The sequence below is a fragment of the Propithecus coquereli genome, unplaced genomic scaffold, assembly GCF_000956105.1.
Source record: "Propithecus coquereli isolate 6110/MARCELLA unplaced genomic scaffold, Pcoq_1.0 Scaffold1, whole genome shotgun sequence".
NCBI classification, from domain to species: domain Eukaryota; kingdom Metazoa; phylum Chordata; class Mammalia; order Primates; family Indriidae; genus Propithecus; species Propithecus coquereli.
This window is the reverse complement of record NW_012133857.1, coordinates 12,594,108-12,613,944: the sequence shown is the minus strand read 5'-3', so window position 1 is coordinate 12,613,944 and position 19,837 is coordinate 12,594,108. Positions and strand designations below refer to the sequence as shown.

Here is a 19,837-nt window from a genome sequence, read left to right as displayed (position 1 = left end):
ATAAGGCCCCACCACACCCACCACAGCCCACCTCCTGGATCATGCCGATGAACTCAGAGAAGGCCCAGTTGAGCTGGTTGAGGACACTGTTGAGGAAGCTGGGCGCCACGTCAGGACCCTCCCGCAGCAGGTCCGCCATGTGCTGCTGCAGCAGGGTGGAGGGGCAGGGCTCTGCAGAAGCATGGGGAGGTGGCATCATCAGGGACTTCACCGCAGTGGCCGCTGCCTGTTTGCCTCTGTCCTCACCCATTGGGCCATTGGTGTAAGGACAGAAAGATGGCTCCCTAGGAATGCTCAGGTCATGAGGTGGGGGACGGGGTGCAGCTGCCTCGAGGTTAAGGCTAAATCTGTCCCCTCCTTCTGCTGGGCAAGCCACAGGCTGCAGTTGTTTCCAGTCCCTACACCACCCCCACTACCTCTGCCTAGAGCAGCCACACAGCAAGTTCTGAGTCATGTGCCCTTCAGATAGACCTAGACAGGGCAACATAGACTCTTCCCTATTGGTATCAAGGCCAGCTTCTCCAGAGCCTACTCCGAGCCCTTCTGTCCTCCACTGTCCTCTGCTGCCCTTGGCCTGGCCTTGGCATATGGCCCAGGTGGTGGGCGCCAAGTCTGGGCTGGCAGGCAGCAGTAACCAGAGCCCTCAGCTACAGCTGGCCTGGCTGCCTCCCCACCCCTCTCAATGCCAATCAATAGTTCCCACAGCAGCAGGACACGTATCTGGCCCCACTGCCAGCTCTCCATTTTCAGCTCAGTTCTGCCCAAGAGGCAACCGGCAAGGACTTGCTGTGTGACTATGCACAAGGCACTTGGCCTCTCTGGGGACACCCCTCAGACTAAAACACTGCCCACAAAGGCAGAAACATACTACATGAGCCAAGAAGAGCCACCATACAGGGTGAGTACAGTGTGTGACAGACCCTTTGCAAGCTAGACAGCCCAAGCAAGACCTTACGCCAGCCTAGCTGAAGGTCTTCAGGCTCGCAAGACTTTGCCGGACCCTGGGGAGAAAGCACAGCTTCTGCTCCCGACAAAATGTCCCTTACTCCAGGAAGCCCATGAGTACTCTCTGGGGCCCTGGCCAACCTCCAGTCTGTGTTCCTGCTTGACTAAGGTGTCTAAGGCCCTGGGTCTGGCACCAGCAAAGACTAAAGAAAAAGCAGAAGGACATGGTGCTGAGAGGTCAGGGAGCTGGCTTAGAGGGCAAGGGACAGAGTGTTCAGTTTGCACGAGCTGCCAGGAGGCTGGGAAGATGTTGTTTCTTTCCACTGTGACCCAGGCACGGCGTACAGGCCCAAAGGACACACGTGGAACTGTGGGGCAAGGGAGAGTAATCCCAGAGTGTCTTTGGCTGAGAGGAAGTGGGGAAAATGGAAACCCCAGGGGACAGGCAGGGAGCCTGGGGCCCAACGTGAGTACAGGAGAGGGGCTGGAAGAAGCAGGAGAGTTTGACAGAACCCAAGAGTAGTGGGTGAGGGCCACCAGCCCGCCCTGCCCAGGATGCTGCCAGGACTGTCCGACCTGGATACTCACTCTGGAGGCTGGGCAAATTGGCGTCCTCAGGTTTGGTTTTCAGCAGATGTGGCAGCCGTGTATAGCGGTACCCGAACCCACAGCCCTGGGGGTGGTGTCAGTGGGGGGTCAGAGGGGCAGGGCAACTATTTCCTCCAGCCAGCCTCAGTCACCTCCCCTCAGGTCAGGCTTACCCTCCAGAGCCGCACTAGGATCCAGTTGGTCTGGGCCCAGGGCCGCTGCTCATAGGGTGCCAGGAGGTTCTGTACCATGGCAATACGCCTGTGAGGACAAGGGGCAGCAGGCATGGGGTGAGGCTGGGCATGGTGCTTGGCAGGACAGGGTGTGTGGCCCCCCAGCCCCTACTCACTGCTCCTCAGGGATTCGCTCCACGGCCCGCAGGGAGTGTGGGTAGCACACGTAGCTGGCCAGGGCCTGCATCAGCGAGTCTCGGATGTCTACATGGACAGGGCATACCTCAGCCCTGGCCCCATGCCTCATATCCCCCTGACTGCATTTTGCATAGCAGCCGGCAAGAGATGTCATCCATCTCCATCCCCCAGGCCCTCTGTAGGGCACCTCACCAGTGCCCACGATGCGTGTGTCGGCGAAGTGTTTGGCAAGGATGGCGGCCAGGCGGGTCAGGGTCTCTTCATAGCCTGCAAAAGTGGGTAGTGAGAACTGTTGGTGGGAGTGGGGGCTCCAGAGGCAGACACGTCCCTTGGCACACTGGGTGGGCTTAGGTAGCAGGCTCCAGAGCTGGCTCCAAGAGCTAGTCTGGACCCAGGCTGGCATCTGAGGACATCAGTCAAGGCATTCCCTAGCAGTTGTGGAGGGACTAAGGCACAGGCTCACCTGCCAAGAGCCTTAACCTGAGCTCAAACCCACCTCAGCACACATGATGACTCAGCAGGCAAAGCCCCTAGGGCACCCACAACTCTGTCTTTGAACATGAAGCCTGCACTGAGGCCTGGGGCAGGGGCTGGCCAGGGCCTGGAATCAGTGGTCTCCGAGAAGTCCAGGCTCCTACATGGCCCTCAGCATGACTCCTCCCCTGGTATGATTTCCAAAGACAAACCATTCTGCCCCTGACCAATTGTCGCACTCTGTGACCAGGGCCAGGGCAGCAGGGTAAGGGGCCAGCTGGCTGCTGGAGCAGCACTAGGAGGAAGTAAAGGCCAGGGGGTCCCCACCCCATGCTCTATCTTGTCTGTTTTCCTCCCAGCACCAGGGAGGAGCTGTTGGTTCTGTGGCTGCAGGAGCCAAGGCAGGATGCAAATGCTTCTTTGCTTCAGGGCGAGCCTAAGTGGGACTGGCCTCCCTGGCCCCACATGGAGGCGTGCTGCCGGGCACGGGGGGCTCAGACCAGGGCTCCTCAGGATCATGCTAAAGGTCCCCTTTTCTGCCCCAGCCTGAATGGCCCCATCACCTGGGAGCTCCTCCATGCTATGCACCGGGCCGAAGTAATTCTTGAGAGCACTGTAGCTATTGATGGCCACATTCAGGTAGAACTCAGGCATGAAAGCAAAGAGAGAACCCGTGCGATCACTGTGCTCAATGGTTCGCAGGCAGACACGCAGCAGCCAGTAGATATCCAGCATCTTCTCCTGCAGGAGGCACACAGGGTGCTGGGCTGTTCACCAGAAGGGTCACAGGGGGCATGGCCTGGTCTGGGGATCGGGAAAAGCCTCCCCAGGACCATGACATCAGAACTGACACCTGGATTGCAAGAAATGTGAGCAGCAGCTCAAGCAGGGGCAAGCAAGTCCTTGACAGGCAAGAGGGGCGCACCCAGCCTGGAAAGGGCAGTGCCGTGACCCAGACCAGACTCGGTTTGCGTGTTTTAAGAGGTATAGCAAGACTTTAAGCAAGCGGATGATGTGACCAGACTCTGTGCTGGAACACTGCCTAATGCAGAAGGGGCTGTAGCGCAAGTGCGGACAGGACAGTGAGGAAGCCCCAGTCTCGTCTGGGCCCAAGAGGGCAGACAAAGGACTGCAGGACCAGGACTATGGATGCACTCATGGGTGGTGGGGACAAGAGAAAGGTTGCACTAAGAATGGGGCCCAAGTTTGTGGGGGTGGTGGAACCTCTGCGGAGGTCAGAAGTGCTAGAGGAAGAGCAGGCCACAGGCAGGGCAGGGGCATGGACAAGCGGAGCACAAGGCATCTGGGGTTAGTGCCCCAGAGAGGTGGTGGGGGAGGCAGATAGAAATCTGATCTGGGGCTCAAAGAAGAAGGTGGTGGGAAGGGAAGGGCAGTGTGACTATTAGTGGAACAGAGGCCACAGGAAACGGACAAAACCTGCTGAGGGCCCTGTTCCCCAATGTGGTTCCCAGAGATTCTCTGTCAGGATCACACGAAGGCTTAGGCGCCAGCCCAGACCCACAGCATCCACATCTCTGGGCTTTAAACCAGCTCTCTGATGTGCTCTAAAACCTGAGGACTCAAGATGTGAGCAAGAGGTTGGCGGGCCTGGGTGCACATGGGTGGGCAGTGGAGATCCTGCTGCTACAGAAGGCCAGGGGAGACTGAGTCTGAGGAGGAGATGACAATGGTTTCACTGGAGCCAAGAGGCCAATGCAATGGAAATGCAAATGTGCCAGCAAGGCTAGGGGTAGGCAGGTAGATGGGGACCGTGGCAGAACTATTTCAGAGATGTGGAAGAGTCTGTGCTGGGTGGAGAGGAAGGGGAAGATGAGGGAGCCAAGACACAGAGAAAGAAGAAGAAGTGGTAGCTACAGGCAGATGTAGAGTCAAGGAAAGGGCTCATGGGCTTTTTCCTTTAATAATGGGAGAGACTGGATGAGAAAGAGACAGGTGAATAAGTGCTGAAGACGCAGAAGAAAGAAGGCAGTTCAACGTAATAAAGGCCATATATGGAAAGCCTACATCTGACGTTACTCATAGTGAAAGACTGAAATCTTTCCCTATGACCAAGAACAAGACAAGTTAGCCCACTTTTGCCACTTGCATTCAACGTAGTACTAGAAATCCTAGCCAGAGCAAGTAGACAAGAAAAAAGAAATAAAAGGCATCTCAACTGGAAAGGAAGAAGTAAAATTATTTCTGTTTGCAGACATGACCTTTCATGTAGAAAACCCTAAAGATTCCACACATACCAAAAAAACCCAACTAGAACTATAAAGAAATTCATCAAAGTTGCAGCACAGAAAATCAACACACAAAAATCAACAATCTGAAAGGAAATCAAGAAAACAATTCCATTTACAATAGCATCAAAAAGAAAAGTATATATATATATTTTTTTTTTTTTTTTTGAGACAGAGTCTCACTCTTTTGCCCAGGCTAGAGTGCCGTGGTGTCATCTTAGTTCACAGCAACCTCAAACTCCTGGGCTCAAGCGATCCTCCTGCCTCAGCCTCCCGAGTAGCTGGGACTACAGGCATGCGCCACCATGCCCGGCTAGTTTTTTCTATATATTTTTAGTTGTCCAATTAATTTCTTTGTATTTTTAGTAGAGACGGGGTCTCGCTCTTGCTCAGGCTGGTTTCGAACTCCTGAGCTCAAACAATCCGCCCACCTCAGCCTCCCAGAGAGCTAGGATTACAGGTGTGAGCCACCGCGCCCGGCCAGAAAAATATATTTAGGAATAAACTTAACCAAGGAAGCAAAAGACTTGAAGCTACACTGAAAACTACAAAATATTGCTGAAAGAAATTAAAGATCTAAATGAATGGAAAGACACCCTGTGTTCATGGGCTGTTAGCTTAATATTGTTAAGATGTCAGTGCTGCCCAAAGGAATTCACAGATGCAATGCAATCCCTATCAAAATCCTCGCAGTGTTTCTTTTGCAGAAATAGAAATTCATACGGAATCTCAAGGGACCTTGAATAGCCAAAACAATCTTGAAAAATCACAAAGTGAGGTCTCATGCCTCTTGATTTCAAAACTTAAAGCAAAGCTGCGGTAATCGAAACAATGGTACTGGCATAAAGACAGACATATAGATGAATGGAGTAGAACAGAGGGCCCAGAAATAAACCCTCGCATATATGGTCACGTGATTTAACAAGGATGCTAAGACCTTCAATGGGGAAAGGCCAGTCTTTTCAACAAATGGCACTGGGAAAACTGAATATCCACATACAAAAGATGAAGTTGACCCTTACTTACACCACACACAAGAATTAATCAAAATGGATCAAAGACCTAAACTCAAGATCTAAAACTATAAAACTCTCAGAAGAAAACAGGGGAAAAGCTTCATGACCTTGGATTTGGCAATGATTTCTTAAATATTTCGTAAAAGCCCAGACAACAAAATAAATAAATTGGACTTCTTCAAACTTAAAAACTTTTCTGTATCAAAGATGACTATCAAGAGAATGAAAAGACAACCAATGGAACAGGAGAAAATATTTCCAAATCGTATATCTGATAAGGGATTAATCCCCAGAATACAGGCCAGGTATGGTGGCTCACGCCTGTAATCCTAGCACTTTGGGAGGCCCCAGTGGGAGGATCGCTTGAGGTCAGGAGTTCAAGACCAGCGTGAGCAAGAGCAAGACCCCATCTCTACAAAAATAGAAAAATTAGCTGAGTGTGGTGGCATGCACCTCTGTAGTCCCAACTACTTGGGAGGCTGAGGTAGGAGGATCACTTCAGCCCAGGAATTTGAGGTTGCAGTGAGCTATGATAATGCCACTGCACTCTAGCCCAGGCAACAGAGTGAGACCTTGTCTAAAAAAAAACAAAAACAAACAAACAACAACAAAAAAACCCTAGAATGTATAGAAAAACTATTGCAATTCAGCAACAACTTGAATAGACATTTCTCCAAATATATACAAATGGCCAATAAACATATGAAAAGGTGCTCACCTCTCACTTCATTAATCATTAGAGAGATGCAAATCAAAACCACAACGAGGTACCACATCATACCCATTAGGATCTACTATCAAAAAAACAAAATAACAAATGTTAGTGAGGATGTGGAGAAATTGGAACCCCTGTGGTGCACTGTTAGTGGGAATGTAAAATAGTATAGCCATTGTGGAAAACAGTATGGCAGTTCCTCAAAACATTAAAAATCGCCAGACACAGTGGATTATGCCTGTAATCCCAGCGCTTTTGTAGTCCAAGGGGGAAGGATCACTTGAGGCCAGGAGTTTGAGGATCAGCCTGGACAGCATAGCAAGACCCCATCTCTACAAAAAAATTTACAAATTAGCCAGGTGCAATGGTTCACACCTGTAGTCCTAGCTACTTGGGTAACTGAGGCAGGAGGATTTCTTGAGGCCAGGAATTTGAAATTATAGGGAGCTATGATCACACTACTGTACTCCAGCCTGGGCAACAGAGCGAGACCCTGTCTCTAGAAAAAAAAGTTAAAAATAGAATTACTGTATGATCCAGCAATTCCACTTTTGGATATATACCCAAAAGAATTGAAAGCAGAGTCTTAAAGAAATATTTGTACACCCATGTTCATGGCAGGATTATTCACAACAGCCAAAAGGTACAAGCAACCCAACTGTCTATCAACAGATGAATGGATAAGTAAAATGTGGTGTATACACAATGGAATATCATTCAGCCTTAAAACAGAAGGAGATTCTGACACGTGCTACAACATGGAGGAATCTTGAGGACATTAGGTTAAGTGAAATAAGCCAGTCACAGAGAGACAAATACCGTAAGATTATACTTACACGAGGCACTTAGAGCAATCAAAATCATAGAGACAGAAAGCAGAATGGTGGTTGCCAGGGGCTAGGGGCAGAGGGGTCAGGGAGTTATTGTTTAACAGGACAGAGTGTCAGTTTTGCAAGACGAAACGAGCCTGGAGATTGGCTGTACAACATGAATATACTTAACACTTTAAAATGGGTAAGATGGTAAATTTTATGTCATGTATATTTTGGCAGAATTAAAAAAAAAAGCAAGCAGAGAAATGGGAAGGGTCCTGAGAAGACAGTGTGGGAGGGGGGCAGGACGGCCAGGGAGGTGGGCAGGCGTGAAATCCTGGTGGGGGACGGAGAGAAGTTCCCCCGACATGATCATCCTCATGGGGCTTGAGGCAAGGTCATCTGTGGCAGAAAAAGGAAGGAGTGGGTAAAAGGTGGAGGTGGTTTAGCTTTTGGGGAGGAGCCAGCAGGAGAAACACCAGTCAGAGACATGGAGATGAGGACACCAAGGGCCTTGATCACACAGTTATGGGGGAGGGGAACGCCCAGGAAGATGGCAGGCTGAGTGCCCTGGGAGTGTAGAGGCTCATCTTTCTGGTTCATTACCGTGTGTCCCTAGTGTCCAGGACAGCACCTGGCACACTCCAGGTTTTGGGTACATGTTATTGAATGAAAGAGTGAGGAGGGAACAAGCCAGTGACTTCACAGGTGGCAGGTGAGTCAGACGGCAGAGGCAGAGGATGGGAGCAGGGCTCAGGGAAAGGTGCAGAGCGCTGATGCCCTAGTGGGGGCAGGTCAAGAAACTGAGAGGAGAGAGGAGGGGCGGGGAGGAGGGGAGGCAGAGACAACCATGTTCCTCGAGGGTAGCATTTATGAGCTGGAGGCATACCAAGGTCTAGAAATGGCACCTACTCAAGTCCATGGGGCATAGGAGGTACAGAGGACAGGGTGTGGGGCAGGAGGAGGGGACAGAAGGGGTATGTGTGTGCCAGAGGCTCAAGAGGGCAAGGAGCATTGAGGGTCCTGGCACAAGCCCGCCTGACACATGGCCAGACAGTGAGCTTGGGGAGGGGCTGCTGGCCGAGGCACCCTGCTAACCTGGGAGTAGACAGTGGCATGGACCCAGGCAAGACGGCGGCTCAGGTGGTCCAGCTTTTCTGAGAAAACTTTCTGGCTCTTGGTCAACTCTGCAAGGATGTCCGTCCTCTGCCACCCGAGGAGAAAGGAGGACAGTCATGACGTAGCCCCATCCAGCCTGGAGCTGGCAAGGGGTTGGGCTCCACTTTTCAAAGCCCTCTTCTACCGCTGACCAACAGGTGTCCCCGAGTAAGCCTCAGAGCAGGGCCATGGACATTCCCTCAGGATGTGGAATTGAGGCCCAGCTAGGATTCTGGGAGCCACAGCCAGAGCACCCCAAGGACTTGGTGCCAGAATCACAGTCCCAGCAGCTGGCCAGGCCCAGGGCTCACCTGACAGGTGGGGGACAGGGGCCCTGCCTGGGAAGCCCACTCTGAGCACTCTTGGCCCGACTCCCCAGGCCAGGACAGCTATGGCAATGGGAGTCCTGGGGTGTGTGGGAGCCAGGCCCTGCTTCCCGCTGACTCTGCAAGTGGCCAAGGAAGCACTCAGGGTAGATCCATAATTGATGAGGACTGTGGGTGTGCCGCAGCACTTAGTGGGCTGGGGGTGGGGGCACCTTGGCACAGGCTACATGGTGATGGGACCCAGGTCGTGCCAGGCACTGCTGCCAGCCCTGCTCTCACTGGCGTGGTATGGTCAGGGTGGGGGTAGGGACAAGGAGAACTGCTGGGGCAGCCCCCCAAACCAGATTTCCCTTGTGGGATGCCTTGGGGGCCCTGAGTAAGCAAACTGCCCTGTGCAACACCCCTCCCTCCCAACACCTGCCACCTATCCAGGCCTTACCCTCTTGGGGCACCGGCGGATCTTGTCCTCTGTGTCCCTGAGAGCCATAGCATATTCGTTGACATCATCGGAGACACCCACCATCTAGAGCATTGGATACCACATGTCCACAGTGACCCCTGGGCACCTCATCCAGGCTTCTTCAGACCCAGCCTGGACTCCAGCCGTGCCAAGCTCCCAACTTTAGGCCCAGGGTGGCCCCCTCCCGCAACAGTCAAGCAGGTCAGACCTAAGCAGCAGTGGCAGAGAAATCAGTCTTGCTATGGCACGTGCATAGTCACACACAGGCAGCCCTGCAGGCACACACGCACGTAGGGGCGCACACACATGCATCCAAACACACAGAACACCCCACAACCCGACGTGTGTGGAGCAACAGTGCGAGACCTTGCCCAGCTGCTGGTGGACACTGAGATTGTACATCATGACGGCGCCGTCCAGGACCTCCAGCAGCGAGTTCTCAGTGAGAGGCTGCTCAGGCTCCTCAGGGGGCCGCCCCAACAGCAGGCCTTCATGCCAGTGGTTGCCCTCAACTAGGGGGTTGGGGGAAGGCAGAGTCAGGGTCAGGGCCATCCTGAGTCTCTCCTAAGCTTGTGAAGCCTGGATAGGCCTCACGGCAGGAAAGGGACTCCTCTCTCCCCTTCCTGTGCCCAAGGAGGGACCTGCAGGGAGGACATGGGGGTGGGGTGGGGGTGTGGGCCAAGGCCCTGTAGTGCCAGGACCTATTTCTGCAGCATCGATTTCCTGCCTTCAGAGTGCACTTCCCATGCCCTTGGGATGCTGACAGGCCCAGGCTGGAAGGGCGTGGGGGTGTATTTCAGCTTTGCCCAGAGTAGGGGGTTGTACACGGTGGAAAGGTCCTTCAGTGCCCTGCCTGAGCCCACTCAGCACTTACTGTCCTCACGGGTCCTCTGCTCCACGCTCAGCGTGCGGACCTTCACTTTCTCCGAGGTGCTCAGAGGCCGCCGGGGGGTCATGAGGCTTACGGCCGCTGTGCTGAGGAAGCGGTTGGCTCGGCCCAGGGTGGGAGAACTGAGCCAGCCGGGCCGTGGCAGGGGCAGTGTCCCCCCCACAGCCAGGGCCTGCATGGGGCGCTGCAGTGGAGAGAGGGGGCCAGAGGCTACTCAGCTCCCCAGGACCAGGGCTGGCTCAGGGCTCCTTGACCCGTGGGCTGGGGAATGGGAAGGGAGGGCTCATGCCTCTGCCCGCAGTAAGGAGCCCTTTGCCTGCATGGAGGGGAGGTGGCCCTGTGTGATACCGCTGCCCATATGATGAAGGAAAGGCCCAACACGAAGCCCCCCGCCTGTCTCTACTGTAGCACCTGGGCCACAGCCAGGGCTGGCTCCTCATCCTCGTCCAGGTCATCCATGGTGGCCGCCTGGAGCTCTAGTGGGTCGATCACAATGTTGGCTTTGGAAGCAAGGTCATCTGGCAGGAAGGGTAGGAGAGTTCTCAGGCCAGTGGCAGGTGAGGGGCCACGTAGAAGTGCCCAGGATGGAGAGAGCACCGGCAGACTGGGCAGGAGGCCTTGCAGGGCCCCGAGTACCACTGTGCCTGTCCCTCACCCAGCGCTTCCTCCAGCCCAGCCTTCGCTCTGCATCTCAAGGGAGGCCTTGAGTAGCAGGAGGCCTTCCTCATCACACCCTTCCTGTCAGTCGCTGCCTGTTTCCTGGGACCTCATGCTCTTCAGAGCCTCCCCGACTCTCTGACTGCCCCATAAACAAGAGGGGATCCCGGACTGCCTTGATCTCTGCTTCCTCACTTTGCACACTCACCAGGGCAGCCAAGCCTTATCCCAGGCTCGTCTCAACCACTACACTGACAGCTGAGCGTACCACCTCTGCATCTAGCACAAGCCTCGGTCCTGGCTCCATCCCTGGGCACCTCAAACACGAACTTGTCATCTCAGCCTCCTCCTGCAGTCCCTCTCCCTGACAGTGTCCATCCACACACCCTCTGGCAGGAAGCCTGGGGTCATCCTTGACTCCTCCCCCACATCCCTAGCACACGCCCCTATCCTCTGTTGCCTGGACAACCAGCCTCCCTGTCTCTTAGCCCCTGCACTCAGGTCTCCACACCGCAGCAGCCAGGGTGAGCTGCTTATAACGCAGACACCCCTCACACCCCCACTTATGGCCTTCTACAGTGCCTCTGGAATGAGTCCACATCTGCTTTGTGGCCTGCAAGGCCCTCAGATTCTGCCCCTGAGACCGCTTGGCCTCAATTCCCACCACTCCCTGCCTCACATTTACTCCCCAGCACACCAACTGCTTCCAACCTCCAGGCCACGCTGGTTTCAGGCATCCCTGCCTTGCTTGCACTGAGCTCTCAGCCCTTTGCACTGGAGCAACTTGTGCTCACCCCTGACGACGACGGCGCAGGAGCACCTGCACACCCCACGGCCCACCTTGCACATCCCATGGACCCTGTCAGCCCACCTGCCCCCTATTTCATGACAGCGCTCCCAGCCTTCCTCTGCGGTGAACTTGAGGGAGGGGATGGCTGGGCCCAAGCCCAGAGGCAGCTGCAGATCAGCGTCTCCTCACCTGAGCGGGTGGAGGGACTCGGGCGCCCTCTGGTGGGCACAGGACAGCTCAGCACAGGCTGAGCGGCAGCAGAACAGGCTCAGGAACTGCTGCCCCCCACCCCCGTCCACCCCAGGCTCCAGACCTGCTCACTGCCCTGGGGCCTGCACACACCTTTGAGGGTCTTCCGCAAGTGTGAGAGGAGGCCCCCCAGGCGCTGCAGGTCGAAGTAGTCCACCTTGCCATTATAGAAGACCTGGGGCGGGATGTAGGCCTCTGCAAGGAGTCAGGAGGCGGGGCCAGCAGTCAGGACCCAGCAAGAAGACCCTCCCCAGAGCCCTCCCCTCTACTCTGGCCTAGCACAGCCAGCCCCCGCTTCTGGCCTTGGCCACCCACCCACCCAGGCAGTGGGACCATAGCCCAGGTCTTTCCTACCTCCCCTACTCCCTGCCATTTCAGGTCAGTGACAGCAACTACACTATTTGGGATGAAGGAGCATTGATCTTAGCTGGTCATTTGGGGAAGAAGCATAGAGGCCCAGCCCTGCCCTCTGGGTGCTCACCCCTGACGGCAGCGCACGGACCACCTGCGCACCCCACCCCCCACCTTGGCAAGATCCCATGGCCCCTGTCAGCCCACCCGCCCCCTATTTCATTATAGCGCTCCCAGCCTTCCTCTGGGGTGGGTGGGTGGCCAATCCAGGGTGGGTAAAGCTCCAACTGACCCTTGGGCACTCTGTGCCACACAAACACAGAGCCTCCCCGCACCCACCCAAGGCAGCCCTACAAAGGACTGCACAGACAGCTGCGTGGGCTAGGACTGAGGAAAGAGCCCATGGTGGGCAGGAGCCAGTGGGGACAGTCAGAGCAAACGTGGGCACGGCAGTGGTAGAGCACAGGGCTCCTGCTGCCCCAGTGGAGAAGCCGCCTGTGGGCAGGGCACCTGGGCAGGAGGCCAGGGACAGCTCCCCTCAGCCCCTCACCCTCAAACAGCACTCCACGCCAACAATAGGGGCTGCCCCACTGGCCTGGGGCCCCAGTGCCACTCACCTTCGCTGAAGGAAGCACGGGGGTTGGAAGCCTTGTATTCATCCCAGTAGTAGCGCAGGGCAGAGATCAGCCGGTGCAAGAAGCAGACCATGTACTCAGGCGGGCAGAGCATGGGCATGTTCTGTGGGCACAGGGCATAAACGTGCCTTGGTGCCGGCCCAGAGCCCAGCCCGTTCCTCATCCAAGGCCCTACCCCAGGGTCTTGGATTGAGCGGGGAGGGAAAGGCAGCAGAGGGAGGGGCAGGGATGAGGCAGCCCCTGCAACACAGCCAGGGGTCCACAGTGGGCTGGCCTGGAGGTCACCTACACCCCGGCCGCTGGCATTTTCCTGCAGAAACTTGCGGAACTTGGTCAGGAAGATGTACCTCGAAGCTTCACCCTTCGAGGGAAGGAAAAACCAGGCTGTGATGAGCTGAGAATGCCAGCCCAGACTAGACTCACTCAGTGTATCTTACCCTGGGCCCTGCCATGCGAATCTGCGCCAGTCCCGGCCCTGTGGGTCTTGGGGCCCAATACAGCATCCCTCCCCACCAGGGACCCACACAGCCACCTGGGAGTCACTTACCCCATTGTCATCTTTATTGTCCAACAGCAGCTTCAGGATCTGGACCTGCAGTTCTTCCACCACTGTGGGGGAGGGGAGACACAGCCCTCAGGCTCCCAGGGATGGGAGGGGTAGCAGGTTTGGGTCAGGGCCCCACCACCAGGGTTCCCGGAGCCCAACCTAGGCATAGTCACTACAAGTGCCCCCAGTACACACACACAACCCCCCCACTCGATACCCAAGGTGGGGCTGACCTTCGATGCGCTTCTTGAGCCTTTGGCAGCCCCGTTCATAGGCTCGCCGCCGTATCCGCTCCTCAGCCGTCTCCTCCTTCACGTCCTTACTTTCTCTGCCCTAAGCAGGAGCAGAGGAGTGGCAGACAGCAGGGTCACCCAGGACTTACCTTACTGCTTCAGACGGAAGACCCCGCCCCACCCCCAGAACTCCGGGGACCAGGGCTGCGAAGAGGCCTGCCATGCTGTGCTGGTGGTTCATATACCTCCACCAGCCCTCACTACGACCGCTGCCCACCCCACTTGGCGTCCACCCACCTCCCTGCTGGAGCGGTGGGGCCACCAGGTGGTGGGAATGAGCTCCTGCAGGCCTGCCTCCTCCACGCGCAGGGGGCTCTTGATGTAAAAGAAGACAACAGACCGGAGCACGTCGAAGCTGGTGGTCGTCAAGGCAGGGCTCTGCTCACCAAAGGGCACCCTGTACACTCTCACAAGTTCTCCTGGGAAGCTCACCACAGCTAGCCCACCACCAACAGTGCCACTGCCACTATGCACCTGCCTCCCCAGAGTGTGAACCTGGAGAAAGAGCGACGGCTGCCAAGCCTACCAAGTCCAATACCCGGCAGGTGCAGGATAAAGGTTTGTCACAGGAATAGCGACCGTAGGACTGGAGAGGGCCTGATGGCCTCTTCCCAGGCTCCAACTCTGGCCCCTGTGTTTCTTGGCTTTGTTTCTGCCTCCTGGAGGCTGGAAGACCCCAGACCAAGGAGATGGCTGAGCTCAGGCTTCCCAGCCTGGAGCCCAAAGCTAGGCGCTCCCTCTCTTACTTGTGCAGTTCTTAACATCTTTGGGAAGTGGCAACAGCTGCCTCCTTAAGGATCTTGCAGGAATCCCCACTGCGGAACCAGACAACAGTGCAGGGCTCTGGCTAAAGAGGGCAGGCCCTGGTAGCCTTCGCACCCCTCTCTGGAGCCCGAGTCTGCAGCCGTTTGGAAAGCCCTGCCCAGGCGGCCGGCCACTCTGAGTCCTTTGCTCCACCCTCCCTGCTGTGTAGAGAAAGTGCCAAAGGCTGGGCAGTTCTGAGCCTCCCTGGGGACCCCTGGCCAGATGGACAATGTGCTCCTTGGCCTCTGCTGACCCCAGAGGGCACCATATCTCTGGCCTGCCTGGCAGCAAGGAGAGGATACAGGACGTTGCTAAGCAGAAACTTGCGGGACTTCTCGTGGCTCAGGATGGCGATAGTGAGCCGCAGGTAGTGGATCTGTGGAGAGGGAGTGCTCAGCGCAGAGTGGGCACATGGGGCTCAGGGGCTGGGGGCAGCGGCAGGGGCAGGTGCTCCCACCTGCAGGCCCAGGTCTGGGACGATGGGTGAGAACCGGTACAGCCGCAGCAGAGACATCATCAACTGCTTGAGGCAATCCTGTACCTCGTAGTCCTGGGGGAGATGCCAGGGCAGCCATGTTTGGGGCATTTCCCAAGACCCTCCTGCATCTCCCCCACCCCAGTGGAGCCTGATAGCCTCACCTCCATGAAGAGCCACAAGAGGTCCAGGACCTGGTGCACCACGGACTGTGTCTGTGCAGCTGTGCCCTTCTCCACGACGCCCAGCAGGAAGCTCATGAGCACTGCTTCCACCAGGTACACTTTGCGCTGCACCAAGGGCAGATGCTGGTGAGGTAGTAGCCTTCTGCTCTGATCAAGGCACCCCTGCCCCGGCATCTGGCCAAGGCCATGTTGAAGGCTGAGGCATAGTCTTGAGCCCTTCAAGCAACCCCAACACACAGATGGGTCCTTCTGGAGTCTGACTGAGGGACAAGAAGGGCCACTGCCCCACAACCCTCTACAGCTTTGCACACGCAGTTTCCCTGGTCTGGCTTCAATTTTCTTTCTAGGACATCCCCTAATGCCCTGAGCTAGAAGTGTCCCCTCCTCCCCGGGTGCTGTCCTTGAGGTCAGAGGACTCTAGTCACAGGGTGCCCCTGCCAGAGGATGCTACTGGGCCTCGTGCACCTCAGCACCGCTGCCCATGGCACAGGCATGTGTAGCACAGCCTGCCTCTCCCCCTCCCAGTGTCCCCTCACCAGGAGTGGTGCGAAGCGATGGAAGATGTGGGCCAATGTGAGGAGGACGGTGGGCTGACCCTGCAGTTGCCACTCGGAGCCCTCCTTGTCCAGCAGCCGCCCTTCCTGTGGGTGGTGGGGGAAGGAGGGCTGTGAGGGGCAGAGGGCTGGGGCGGGCCCCCAGCTCGCCCAGCCCAGACACCAGCTCACCACAGGGTCCAGCTCCACGCTGAGCACTGCCCGGAAGCAGCCCAGCAACCTCTGTGCCTGCACGAGGTCAGCACACGGTGGGTCCTGCAGGGGCCGGTAGCCCGCCACTGGGTAGGTGCCACAAGAGTTAAGCCAGCAACACCTGATCTGTGGTTCAGATGCACCCACTCCCTCCCCGACACCCCTGAGGAGGGGCCTGGGCTCCAGGGCAGGGCTGCTTTGCATCACAACTCTCCCACTGATTCCCCATGGGGTGAAACTTCTCCTGCCACTCACCTTCTTCACCTGTCCAACAGGGACAATAATGGTAGACATCTAATAAGGTTGCTGTAAGGATTGCTGTCCTCGGCACCCTAAGCTGCACCCTACTCACTTCTTGTGGCAGCCAGGGCCTGCCACCAGCCCACAGAGCTCCTGAGGCAGGGAGCCCTGCATCCCAGCTTCCCCAAGAACTTCTAAGCAGCCCACAGCCATCTTCCCAAAATGATATCGCAGAGGACGGCTCCCAAAGTTGAAGGCCACGGACTCCTTGAAAGAGAGGCTGATGGCTGGGAAGTAGGCCATGCCCAGGCCCCTGGAGAGGTTCTCAAAGGCAGTGCCCAGGGACACGCCATTCCTGGAGGAGAAAGGTGAGTCTGTGAGCCAGTGCTAAGAAGGATGTGGCTGCCCACCCTCAGGCTACCAAACCCATTACAGGGACCAGGAAACTGGAGGCAGTCCTGGGAGGCCCCAGAGGCCAGGCCTACAGATAGAGGTGGGAGACTCACAGGCAGAAGGACAGGGTACCATCATCCAGGTCGATCAGGCAGCTCACAATGTCCCCCGCTGCCCATGCCTGCCCCAAGAGGAGGCTTTGAGGATGCACAGAAGCACAGTGGCCTGCCCACCCTGCACCCCCAGCTGCGTTTCCAGGACCACCCAGGGGGACTGGCCACAAGTACAGAGGACCTGAGTCCCTGTCCCTTCTCTGGTGCCCTACAGTCCCTCATGGCTGCCCAAGGCCTCCAGATAAGCTATGAGGCTGGTCTGGGGCAGGTGATCCACAGGGTGCTTGGCCCTCACCTTGCCATAATTTGTCGTGGTCACATTCCACTTGCGTACCCGGTTGCCATCGTAGGCATAGGAGTTGTGTGTATCTCCAACCCCCTCCTAGGGAGGAATTACCTGTGAGGCCCCAGGTGAGGTAGGTGGGGGCAGGGCCAGAGCCCACCAATCACCAGCCTTGGACGTGGCTCTAGAGAAGGGGACTGATGCTCTGAGAGAAGGAGTGAGAGGTGTTTTCTGGGCGGGGATGGTGCCCTGGGATGGGTTGGGACCCATTCCTTCTCCAGAGGACAGTCCAGATGAGGGTCCTGAGCAGGTCTGAGGGGCTTCCAGAGCCCTGATGAGGCCTGTGGCAGGAGAAGGTCTCTCTGGGAGAGCCCCCCGGCCGTGCACATACCTCCTGATTGAAGCGGCAGTTGATGGTGCACCAGCCGATCTGCATGAGCCCCTGGGAGGAGATGAGCACCTCGTAGACCCATTTCCCTGGAAAGAGCTGAGTGAGGCCCAGCAGGTGGACAAAGACTGCCTCTTGCCTCCAGGCCTAGGCCCTCCAACTTCCTCCCAGCTCCCTGGGCCATGATAGAGTATGATCTCACCTTTGTACACACAGGTGGTAGAGCGGATAGTGCCAAAGTTGCTGTGTCCAATCACCTGGGTGAAGAAGTGGGGTGGCGGCTTCCTCCCAGGCACACACACAGCGCCTCGCCAAGGGAGAAAGACCCCCATCCCCAACTGAGCTAGCCCTGGCAGGACCTATCATGGCCAACTTGCACAATGCCTGGAGAGGGTGGGAGGGCCAAGGCCTGTGTCTGGAGGGATTCTGGGCCAGGGCATGCTGGGAGGGGGCTCAGGGCTATTTTGGGAAGGGCTTGGGGTTGGGGTCACATCAAGACTGTTTTTGGGCTATGTCAGGAGGGTTTGAGAACTAAGGACACAATGGTCTGGGGCCACATCAGCATGAGTATACGGCTGCAGCCCATCACGATGAGAGACAGGAGGAGAAGAGATTGGGCCTAGGGCCCCTATCTTGCCCTCACTCACCCCCAGCAGGTCATCATCCACCAGGAGAAGCCCCTCAAAGCCACCTGTGTGGTCCAGGACCACAGTGGATGGGCCAAGCCGCCCTTCAACCTGTCCTGAAAAGGGGAGACGTGGGGGTGAGGCAGGCAGGGGTCTGGCAGAACACACAGGGTGTACTGAGCTCACCAGGGAAGACTCCAGGCCCTCCAGATGCCAGCTCTGCACCCCTGACCCCACTCCAGAGGCTACCACATACCCTGGCTTTCCTCATCCTCATTGTCCACCTGTAGCAGTTGGTCCAGATGCTCTGGCAGGTTCTGGAAGTTCAGGGGTTTCCTGGGGAAAGTGAGAGGCTGCCAGGGGCCCACAAGTCCTTGAAATCAGCCAGATGACACTAAACCCCTCTCCCACCCTTTCCCCTGAGCTTTCAGAGGGCAGCTGCCTAGACTCCAGAAAAAGGGTGGTACCTGGTGCTATACTCTGGCATACTGGGGGTCAGAAGGCTGGATTATCTACTAAACTAAAAATTATAACCAGTCCAATTTGGTACCTCTCAGGACTGTTAAAAAATAATAACCCTCTCTAAGCCTTAACCCTCATCTGTGAAAAGGGAAAAATAGCTGTATGCCAGAGATGCTGTGAAGATTCCAGGAAAGAACATGTGCATAGCCCATAACCTGCCCATTCTCGAAGGTTGCTGTGTTGAGTATGTCTGGGAGAAGCCTGCGAAAAATGCTAGTCCCCAGCATGGTCATTACCAAGGCTGCCTAGGCCAGCCCTTGACTCTAGGCCTCTGGTTCCTTTGGGGAACCCAGCCAGGGCAGATTGTGTTGAATCAGACATGTCCTGACAATATGAAGGGCTCAACCCTCTGAGCTGCTGGCCGGCTCTGTCCTGTACCTATTTGTCCATAAATAGCAAGCAGAGCACACAGCCCACCTACCTGCCACCTGCCCTAGCCAAAAGGGCTGGGAAAATCTGCCTGGGTGGCCCCCTCATTCTCTCAACACACATGCCCAGAGGAGAAAGGGCACTGTCTAATGCTGACCAGCTCTGTCCTGAGCTTGGCTGCTAAGAATAGCAGGGAGTGGGGTAGTGGTAACCAGCAGGACTCTGGCAGAATAGAGGCCCAATGCCCATCGGGATCCAGACCACAGACTACCAGCACCTGCTTTTCCATCTTTAATCCCAGTTCCTACCCTACTCACTGTCCAGACAGTAGGATCTGAAAGGGGACATAGATGGGCCAAAGCACCAACTCTGACAAAGTAGCTACGATCCAGGCTCAGAGACCACATATTCCCTTGCCGTAAGCCACTACTGGCCCTGAGCTGCAGGAGGTAGAGATGCACAAAGGCCCCTCCCTACCCCTGCTGAGCCCCAGACCAAGGCTAGGCTACGCAGTGGGGTGCCCAGCCAGCAGCATGGAAGGCTAATGCCAACCCCATCTTGGAACACTCCAACGGGTCCAGGGAGAAAGGAGGCTTCCTAAGGCACTGTTCTTGCAGGCTCGTGCTTAGGAAGGCTAGTCTTATGCTTGCTCCCAAGAGCAAGTCTTGTGCCTGACCCCAGGGGAAGGCTGCACATGGCTGTGGGCAGCTGAGTGTCTGCAGCACTGCCCATTTGGCCAACCCCAGCACTTGCCTGCCCTTTTTGGACTTTCTAGGTCCTAGTCCAGGTCGCTGCATCCCCACAACCACTGACTGATGGCCTCACCACCTGCTCTCACTTCTTGGCAGCCACAGCACCAGCAGCAGCAGGACCATCTCTGGTATCACATGAGGAAGGGATCAGATGGCCCTGGGAATAGGCCAGGACTGGGAATGGGGTCAGGGCAGCAGTAGCCCTCTGCAAGTAGGAACTTTCTGACCACCACAGTCGCTTAAAGAGAATAGGAAATGGTGCTGCCCTTTTGGCCTGTCCAAAGAGCAGAGATTGTGAAGTGCAAAAGAGCTGAGGCTGGTGAGGGGCGAGAGACAGGACAATCATGCCTCACTGCAGGGAGAACCTCTGGGCGAGAGACAGGACAATCATGCCTCACCGCAGGGAGAACCTCTGGGCG

The 19,837-nt window shown here is 56.3% G+C and overlaps 1 protein-coding gene across 2 annotated transcripts in view; it reads right to left on the bottom strand.

Annotated features, from left to right (window-relative positions):
* The window catches only part of RNF123 (ring finger protein 123), a 29,031-nt gene that overhangs the window by 5,349 nt on the left and 3,845 nt on the right, over positions 1-19,837 (bottom strand). For both annotated transcript variants that reach the window (XM_012660978.1, XM_012661031.1), the window contains exons 4-32: positions 18,032-18,111; positions 17,797-17,891; positions 17,352-17,406; positions 17,153-17,238; positions 16,774-16,860; positions 16,479-16,546; positions 16,202-16,327; positions 15,712-15,826; positions 15,523-15,627; positions 14,966-15,091; positions 14,784-14,876; positions 14,629-14,702; positions 13,760-13,877; positions 13,463-13,562; positions 13,230-13,291; positions 12,972-13,043; positions 12,665-12,785; positions 11,790-11,891; positions 10,412-10,518; positions 9,986-10,184; positions 9,478-9,623; positions 9,091-9,174; positions 8,266-8,373; positions 2,942-3,119; positions 2,097-2,171; positions 1,883-1,970; positions 1,707-1,794; positions 1,534-1,618; positions 32-171 (exon numbers count right to left, since the gene is read on the bottom strand). In XM_012660978.1, coding sequence (XP_012516432.1) covers positions 32-171; positions 1,534-1,618; positions 1,707-1,794; positions 1,883-1,970; positions 2,097-2,171; positions 2,942-3,119; positions 8,266-8,373; positions 9,091-9,174; positions 9,478-9,623; positions 9,986-10,184; positions 10,412-10,518; positions 11,790-11,891; positions 12,665-12,785; positions 12,972-13,043; positions 13,230-13,291; positions 13,463-13,562; positions 13,760-13,877; positions 14,629-14,702; positions 14,784-14,876; positions 14,966-15,091; positions 15,523-15,627; positions 15,712-15,826; positions 16,202-16,327; positions 16,479-16,546; positions 16,774-16,860; positions 17,153-17,238; positions 17,352-17,406; positions 17,797-17,891; positions 18,032-18,111 — 2,983 coding nt within the window. The remainder of the gene's footprint in view (positions 1-31; positions 172-1,533; positions 1,619-1,706; positions 1,795-1,882; positions 1,971-2,096; positions 2,172-2,941; positions 3,120-8,265; positions 8,374-9,090; positions 9,175-9,477; positions 9,624-9,985; positions 10,185-10,411; positions 10,519-11,789; positions 11,892-12,664; positions 12,786-12,971; positions 13,044-13,229; positions 13,292-13,462; positions 13,563-13,759; positions 13,878-14,628; positions 14,703-14,783; positions 14,877-14,965; positions 15,092-15,522; positions 15,628-15,711; positions 15,827-16,201; positions 16,328-16,478; positions 16,547-16,773; positions 16,861-17,152; positions 17,239-17,351; positions 17,407-17,796; positions 17,892-18,031; positions 18,112-19,837) is intronic.